This window comes from Bos indicus, chromosome 6 (genome assembly GCF_029378745.1).
Source record: "Bos indicus isolate NIAB-ARS_2022 breed Sahiwal x Tharparkar chromosome 6, NIAB-ARS_B.indTharparkar_mat_pri_1.0, whole genome shotgun sequence".
Classification (NCBI taxonomy): Eukaryota; Metazoa; Chordata; class Mammalia; order Artiodactyla; family Bovidae; genus Bos; species Bos indicus.
Genome location: NC_091765.1, coordinates 117,733,825 through 117,742,358, shown reverse-complemented (window position 1 = coordinate 117,742,358; position 8,534 = coordinate 117,733,825). Strand labels below are relative to the sequence as shown.

The following is an 8,534-nucleotide window of genomic DNA, read 5'->3' as shown; positions in this document are numbered from 1 at the left end:
GGTTGTGTTTTTTTCTGCTGACTTTCCATTTTAATGACTTGTTTTCTTGTTTAATTGGTAGTTTTTGTGTTGCACTCACAGCATGGTTTTGATTAGGAAAGCTTTCTACAGAGAGATTAGTTTCTCCTCTTCCCTTATTCAAGGGCCACTGCTGACCTTGAGCGTTCAGCTCAGTGCAGGAGGGTCTTCCCCACCCTGTTGCTGACTGGAGCTGAGCCGCAGCCCGTGGGACTCTCAGGGACTCACGAGCCCCGTGGGACTCCACCCGGCCTAACCACAGCCCTCTCTGCTCCAGGCCCAGGTCCCTTTCTTGTGTGCTGATTTTTGGAAGTAGGGAAGGCGGTGAGCGTACGCCCCACCGTTATGAAAAAGGCAGTGTCTCAGAGGTGTGTCCCTCCAGAGTTAGGGGTCTGGTTGCACAGAGGGAATGGGAGAAAGCGCCTCAGGCCGAGGGGCAGACCTGGGGCCCGAGGCCGGCGCCTGGGTTTCGCCGCCTAGACACCCCTTTCTGTGGTTTCAGCGGAGTTTCGCTGGGAGTACAGTTGGATGTTTTCAGCCCTTCGGCTCGGAAGGCAGGCCCTCCCGTCACTTCTCAGTGTCCACCCCCAGTCCCCCTACTGCCCACCCCACCCGCACCACCTGCTTGCTGTCTCAGGACCCCCCCTTCCCCAGCAGCGGACATTCTGGCCACTCCTGCCTCCTCAGCAGGCTGGCCCTGGGTCCTGCCACCCACTGGGCCCAGCCAGCAGCTCCGTGTCAGGACAAAACAGAGGAGGCGAGTCAAGCTCCCTGTCCACTCCAAGGTGACCCCGCGCCTGCCCTGTGCCTCAGAGCCGCTGGCCGGGAGCCTGCTGCCCGCGGGAGGAACGTCTGCACTCCTGCTTCCCGAGGAGCCTGGCCCGGCGGGCGCGGCGCAGCGCGCAGGGAGGCAGGCCCGCTGGGCGGCCGGCGCCTGGCGGGGTTCTTCCTGAGCCCCTGGGGGTGTGGGCGCACCCCTGCCAGGGAGCACCTCTGCCCTGGGCATGCGAGTCTCCTCCTGGAACTCACGGCCTGTCGGCAGGCCGTCCAGGCGCTGGCTCACGAGGGCTTCCGTCCCCAACAGGGGTGGGCCGGGAGGAACGGGTCACAGGTGGCTGCTTTAACTCCGTCCCTGAGATCAGGGGTGACTGTTGGGGACAGAAATCTGTTGCAGAGAGGATGGTGAGGGGGTCCGAGGTCGAGCTCATGGGAAGAGGTGTCGGACAGGAGAGGCGCTGCCACCAGAGGAGACGGGTAAGAGGGTGTGAGGGCGGGGCCTGGGGGGTCACAGGTCAGAGGATGTGAGGGTGGGGCCTGGGGTCGTAGGTCAGAGGGTGTGAGGGTGGGGCATAGGGGTCACAGGTCAGAGGGTGTGAGGGTGGGGCCAGGGGGTCACAGGTTAGAGGGTGTCAGGGCGGGGCCTGACCTCAGACAAGGGCTGGGAAAGGTCAATGGTAAGGCCTCAGGGCCACAGCCCGCGCCGCCCCCACCCGAATTCAGGGGCCTCAGCGGTCGGAGGCCTGGGGGTGCAGCAGGTCTCATGCTGCTGGCCCTTCAGGCTCCCTGTGTGTGCGTCCTGTGTGTGTGCTGTGTCAGTGCTGTGTGTGGATGTGTGTGTGTGTCGTCTGTGTGTGTGCCATGGGTGCCATGTATGTGTGTGTACCCTGTGTGTGCCGTGTGTGTGTGACCTGTATGTGCCGTGTGTGTCCTATATGTGTGTGTCGTATGTGAGCTGTGCGTGTGCCCTGTGTGTGGTGTGTGTGCCGTGTGTGTGCTGTGTGTGTGCACCGTGTGTGCCGTGTGTGTGTGTACCCTGCGTGTATGTGTGTGGTATGTGTGCAGCATGTGTCCTGTGTGTGTGCACCGTGTGTGCTGTGTGTGTGTGTACCCTGCGTGTATGTGTGTGGTGTGTGTGCAGCATGTGTCCTGTGTGTGTGCACCGTGTGTGCCGTGTGTGCCGTGTGTGTGTGTGTACCCTGTGTGTATGTGTGTGGTGTGTGTGCAGTGTGTGTGCCGTGTGTGTGCACCGTGTGTGCCGTGTGTGTGTGTGTGTACCCTGCGTGTATGTGTGTGGTGTGTGTGCAGTGTGTGTGCTGTGTGTGTGCGCCTGTGCGCGGTGGTCCCCGGCGCATCCCTGCAGTGTGACACCTGCTTCTAGGGAAAGTCTGTGCGCCCTGTCCGCCCGCCCCGCTCCACCGGGGACACATGAGAGCAGGGCTGTGATGTGGGAGACACCGGTCTTTATTCTGCAGCTGGGACGGGACCCTGACGAGGCCGGGGGCCCGGGTCCCTGGGTCTGAGGTATTTCGCAGCCGGGCCGGGGGCCAGTCCCTGCGCCACCGCGCGGGCGCCGGTGTCAGACGCAGTTGTCGGGGTCGCACGGGGCCTCCTCCTCCAGGGGCGGGCAGGGCGCCCCGTGGTTGGCCGGCCGCACGCGGACGTAGCGCGTCCTGCTCTTCGCCCCCGGCCGCCCGCAGGGGCCTGCGCACAGCCCCCAGGACGACCAGAGCGAGACCTCGCAGTCCAGCGGCGTCTCTGGGTCTGGGGGGACAGCGGGGCGGTGAGCGGGGCGGGGCCGCCAGCGGGAGGGGTCCCCACCCCAGACCCGCCTCCAGACGGGCTGAGGACACGGGTGCTTTCCCCAGCGCGCTGGGAAGTGAGCCCCAGGGCGCTGCCTGCATGCGGGCCCCCTAAAAGCCACCGGGGCAACTGGCGGGGCTTTCTGTCCCGAGACCCCCCATCCGCGCTGGGGGCAGGAAGAGGGGCGGGGAACCGCGCGCTGACGATCACAGACCCGCGGGCTCTCCACCGCCCGCTCTGCTGTTCCGGCGCCCACCCTTGGGGAAGCTGACCCGTCGGGCGCGTGGCGACCCCACACTCGCCCCTTCTCCGCGGGCGGCACCGCCCCCAGCATCCGGCCCGGAAGACCTAGAAGGGCCTCCTGGGCGCGTCCTCCCGGTCAGCAGGGACACGGGGTGGGCACTGCGACCTCTCACCACTCACTTCTGGGCAGTGGAAGCCTGAAGGGCTTTCAGCTGGAAACGTTGCGCAGGTCTGCTCCCCAGCTTGGAGATGAGAGCACCAGCTCCCAAACCTCTCAGAACCCCCGTCCCACTCCTAGCGCTCCCCTCCAAACCCCCTCTGAAGTCAGGTACCCCTAGGGCCTGGGCATCTGAGCGCCAAGCAGCCTCTCCTGGTGTGACCTGTCCTCCCGCCCCACGTGGCCCCCCAGGAGCCTGGCTCAGAATGGACGGATCGCCTCTCCAGGCTGTGTGGCCTAGTGATCGGTACTCAAGTCTGGCAGTGGGGCTGAGCCAGGCGGGCCCTAGGGGGTGGTGCCCCTGGGGTGCCCATGTGCAGGCCGGGGCACCTCGGTGACCGTGGCAGCTGTCACGTCACAGGCATTCCCCCTGGGGTCAGTCTGCGGGGCAGACTCTTACTTTCAAGGGTCTCTAAGGGTGAGAGGTCAGAGTTGGAGGCCCAGGACCAGGTGGTGTCCCAGCATCCGCTCGAATGATGCCCACACGCGAGAGCCGCTCCTGTCTGCTCGGAGCGCCAGTGCCTGGCAGCGGGATCACGTGTGTGAAGGGTGGGGTGGGAACCACACTCACCTGGAAGGCTGTCCACAATCTCGTTGCCCCCGACCCCCAGGTCCAAGGCGGGTGGGACGAAGGCCCTGGGGCTCTGCCGGAGCCGCACCAGAGTCACTTTGGCGATGGGGGGCAGGGCCTTCAGCCTCGGGTAGTAGAAAGAGTTGGCAGGGTGGCTGGGAGAGGAGGCCGTGATCTGCAGGGGAGGGGGCGAGTCGGAACCTGGGGCACGCCGAGGGGCCGGCCCCCCGCTGCGGGCTTCCACGGGCCTCTCGGGGAGCCTCCTGGGTCCCAGAGAGCTGCCCGCCCTCACCTCTGTCACCGTGTCCTGCGGGACGGTGGCGAAATTGGGGGATGAGAAAGTGAAGCCACTGTCGGTCCCGGCATCGTAGGGGTACAGGTCCATGGCCACCTGCTCCCGCCAGCTGCCGCCGTCACACAGGTCCAGGCTGTCGACGCCCACGAACCAGTCGGGGCTGGGCACGATGCGGACCACGAAGGACACCTGGGGGAAAGTGCTCAGCAGGGGCCCCTCACCAGCAAGTGCTCAGCAGGGGTCCCCAAGGCCCCCGCCCGCCCACCACGCCGCCCCCTCACCAGCGAGTGCCTGGAGTGGGCCTCGAGCTCCGAGGACGTCTGCCCGGTGCCGCTGGGCACGGCGGGGGCGGAGAACACGCCGTGCACGCTCTGCAGCCGCTCCCCTGCCGCCTCCATCTCCCGCATCAGCGCCCAGGCCTCACCCCTCTCCGCAAACTCCCGCAGCCCGTTGCTCACATACTGGTCCTTCCGCCACAGGCTGTAGTCCGAGCTGTGCGCGGCCCCTGGGGAGGTTACCGCCAGCCTGGGTGAGCACCACCCCGGGGGTGCCGCCTGGACCCTAAACCCTGCACCCCAGGGGGCACCACCTGCCTGAGTGAGTGAGCACTACCCCAGGGACGCCATCCAGCCCCTCACCCCAGCATCCCCGGGGGTGCCACCCGCCAGCCTAAGTGAGCGCCACCCCAGGGATGCCTCCTGGACCCTCAACCCAGCACCCGGGCGGGGGTGGGGGGTTGGGGGGAGCACCACCTGCCTGAGTGAGGAGCACCTCATGGACACTGTCTGTCCCCCCACCCTGGCTCCCTGGGGGTGCCTCTCGCCCACACCAGTGAGCAGCACCCCAGGGACACTATCTGGACCCTAAACCCAGCACCCTGGGGGGGCACCACCTGCCCGAGTGAGTGAGCACCACCCCAGGGACACCATCTAGCCCTCCACCCTGGCACCTTGCTGTGTAATCCTGCCCCCCCATGTCCCTGAAGGCTGGGCACAGCTGCTGGTGCACAGAAGACCTTAGCAAATATCTCTTGCACTGAAGTGAGCGGTGAGGGTGCCGTCCGAACTGTGAAGTGTGGCGCCTCTGCTGAGTACCCAGCCCTTCGGTCCCCACGGGGCGCCCCGGGGACAGGGCCGGGGCTGCGCTCACCCAGCAGGGACGACCACTGTGCGGGCGGGCGGAACAGCGGGTACTGCTTGGGGAAGGACGCCTGGCTCCACTTGCCCGTGAAGGTGATGCTGTACCTGGCCAGAGGCTGGGCCGTGCACATGGGCTCTGCCCCCAGTGGCTGGCCGGCCACGCCGCCCAGTGAGGCCAGGAGGAAGGCCCAGAGGGCAGCCCCCCGGGGGAACACCGGGTGTGGGGCTCCCATCACCTACGAGAAGGGGGCACATGCTCACCTCCAGCCCCCGGCGTGGGGCCCCCAGGACGCCAGGCACCTCCCTCCGAGTTTCCTCTCTGCCTTGGGCTGGGCCAGACCCGACGGCTGGAGTCCCAGGCCGTGTCGGGTTACAGGAGCCCAGGGTGCTGGCAGGTCACGCCTGGCACGGGGCTCGCAGCCGGCTCAGTGCCCTGGGCTTTCCCCAGCGCCGCGCCTCTGGCGCTGCCGTCCCAGGGAACCCCAGGAGCGGGAGGGTCGCTGGCCCAGCCTCGATGGAGGGGCCTCCCTGGGGGCGGGTACTGCCGGTTTCTGGGGGGCAGCGCCAGGCGGCCCTGGGGGCCGGGGGCCAGGAGGGCGTGCATACTCACCCAGCAGGAGGCAGAAGGGCTGGTGCTGGGCTGTGGGCAGCTGAAGTCCCAGCAAGAGCCCAGGGCTCCAATTTATGCCACAGACGGCCCCCGGCCGGCCAATGAGGCCCCAGGCCCTGCACCGCGGCAGACGGGACGCGGGGAGAGAGCCGGACCTCCGTGCTGGCCTGGCTGCCCGCCGGCTCTGACGCGGAGCAGATGCTGCTCCAGCGCTGAACTCACTCCTCCCCTGGCGCCCGCCCGTGCCGCACCCCTTCCTTTGTCTTCCCGCCCCCCGCCCCCCCACCCCGTTCCCATCAGGCCTTCCCTGGTGTGTCCCCGCGGGGGGGTGGGGGCGGCCTGCCAAAGCCAGCGCTGGAGGAGGGCTGGGCCAGGGCCACTGGCGTGTGCTGCCCTCGGGACAGGGTGGGACGTGGGGGGCCGGGGTCAGCCTGACGTCAGGCCCAGCGCTGGGGACACTCTTGGGGCGGGGGTGGGGGGGCTCTGGGCTCAGTGGACACAGCTCCTTCCTGTGCACAGAGTGGCCAGGCCTCTGGACGCCATCCCTCCGGAGGCAGTGCGAGCCAGGCGGCTGCCCTTCCCTAGGGGCTGGGAGGTGACCCCAGGGCCCCCCACTTTCCCCCAGGGGCTAAGACTCCCGGCAGGAGGGAACCGCCAGCGCGTCCTGGAGTTTGTCTCTGCTCAGCGTCAGGAAGACATTTCCAGAGCCCTCATCACGGGGCCGAACCGGAGGGCAGTGGGGGGGTATCGCTCTTAGGAACCGCCCAGCAAGCTCCAAAGCTCAAAAGAAAACATTCTGATTTCTGAAACCATGTTAATGTTTTACATGCTCCAAATAAAGAGAGAGAAATAAACAGAATCAACGAGGACAGAACGCCAACAAAAACAGATAATCTAACCTGTATTTCAAGTAAACGACCCCACCACGGAAGCAGCTGTGAACCCGACCTTCAGACCACGTGTCCTCAAGCCTCGACAGCACCCAGGGCGGTGGCCTGCCACCCCCGGGCCCGGGGACCCTTACACTCTGAAAAGTCACTGGGACCCCCCACAGCGACATCATTGAGCTCACCGTGTTTGAGATGCTCGAAGTGTTTGAGTGGAAAAGCTCAAAAGACTACTGACTCACTGAAAAACAAACCTATTTCACGTTAACAGAGCAGTGCTTTATGAAAACAACTCTTTTTCAAAAAGAAAACCGCTGGATGTATGGGTGTTTTGCTGCCGGGCTTCCTGGGAGACCGAGCCTGTCCGTGGGGTGTGTCATGGTTGGTGTCCTCACAGAAAGGCCGGCCGTGCGTGGACTCAGCTCGTCCTGCGGATGGGACATCCCCACACCCTTCCAAACTCCCATGGAACGGCAGAGGTGTCTCTGCTCACACCCTGCCTTCGGGGAGGTGGTGGCTCAGGTTTGAGGAGGGAGGCAGCCGGGGCGCCAGGCTGTCTCGTGGTGGGAGCGAGGACGCACTCGGGCAGCCCCGGCCTGCTGCCGCCCGGGGCTTCCCGCCTTTGCAGGAGGCGCCTCTCCCAGCCCGTCCACGGGGGCGGCCTCTGACTTACAGCTGTGGACCCTGATCTCAGTGTCGGCCAAAGAACCAAGTAGTCACGGGACAAGGGAGTGCTCCCAGCTGCCAAGTGCTCCAGGCCCCCCGCCCCCGCCTCGATGGGCGGCCCGTGGGGGACTGAAGTCTGGAGCCTGTTTTCTCAGGGCTCCCCCAGGGAGGGCGAGCAGGGAGCTCCTTCCTTCCGTGGTGGAGAGAACCCGAGAGCACCTGGGGTCCTGGGACACAGCAGGGCAGGGGAGGGCCGGTCCTCCGCCCTGTTCTGAGGGGCCCAGCTTACCTGTGGGTCCCGGGTGCATGGCAGACACTCTGACCCTCAGGCTCCTCCTCCGACCTCCCCTGGAGCCAGGCCTGGGAAGCACTTGGCAGCCCCACAGACACAGGTTCCTCTGCACACGATTCCGCCCGCCCCGGTACAGTCATCTGTCCATCAGCATGTGTCCGGTCCCCCCAGGTCTCGGTATTCCCCCCACCAGCCTCCCCTCCCCACCGGTCTCAGCATCAGGATCACAGGAGTGACCGCAGCCATTGGACGGGGGCGGGGGGCCTGGAGCACTTGGCAGCTGGGAGCACTCTGGAGCCCTCCGGTGTCCCGTGACTGCTTGGTTCTTGGTGGACACTGAGACCAGGGTCCACTCCTGTAAGTCAGCCCATGTCGTCAGTCACTCCTGAGGTGGCTTCGGGGGCCGAAGCTCGGGGCTGTGCTGAGGCCAGGCCTCTGCAGACCCCAGGCTCCCTGACCGCCCTACCCCCGCCCTAGCGGCAGAGCACTGTCTGCGCCCCCTTCCCACAGCGGGCGCCCGACCCCAGACCCCACCGCAGCGCCGCTGTAGCTCACATGGTGCTCAGCACAGGATGAGCCGTCGACGGCCCATCCTCCCAGGCGCTCCCGTTTTAGGAGGTGTCTCCCAGCCAAGTGCTGCTCACGGTGCACCTGGGGCCGAGTCTGGGCTGCCCCCAGTGGGGCTTGCGGTTCTCAGGAGTGTGAGCTGCTGAGGGTGGGCCAGGCACACAGGGACGCTACAGCCATGTCTGTGCCCGGGCTGGGCCCTGCCACGGCCCGGAACCTGGGGGGCCCGAGGGGCCAGGGTAACAAGGGCTCCTTCAGGCAGGGCCCCGGGGATGGACAGGCCACCAGGCTGGCTCAGCTGGGTGTCCGTGGGGCCGCCTGTCTCCTTGGGAGCGCACAGGCGCAGCGTGGAGTCTGACTCCCAGGGCCTGGCCGGCTGACAGGGGCACGTTTGTTTGCTGAGTGGCCAACTCACCAGACGTTGACCAAGGGCTGCGTTCCTGCCAGAG

The 8,534-nt window shown here is 66.4% G+C and overlaps 1 protein-coding gene across 1 annotated transcript; it reads right to left on the bottom strand.

Annotated features, from left to right (window-relative positions):
• Positions 1-2,241: 2,241 nt before the first annotated feature.
• Positions 2,242-5,907, bottom strand: SPON2 (spondin 2). Its single transcript, XM_019963172.2, has 6 exons — positions 5,674-5,907; positions 5,074-5,299; positions 4,206-4,429; positions 3,922-4,113; positions 3,630-3,804; positions 2,242-2,559 (listed from the first exon to the last, which is right to left on the bottom strand). Exons 2-6 carry the CDS (start codon positions 5,294-5,296, stop codon positions 2,375-2,377), a joined length of 999 nt encoding a protein of 332 aa, XP_019818731.2. The 5' UTR covers positions 5,297-5,299; positions 5,674-5,907; the 3' UTR covers positions 2,242-2,374.
• Positions 5,908-8,534: the final 2,627 nt, after the last annotated feature.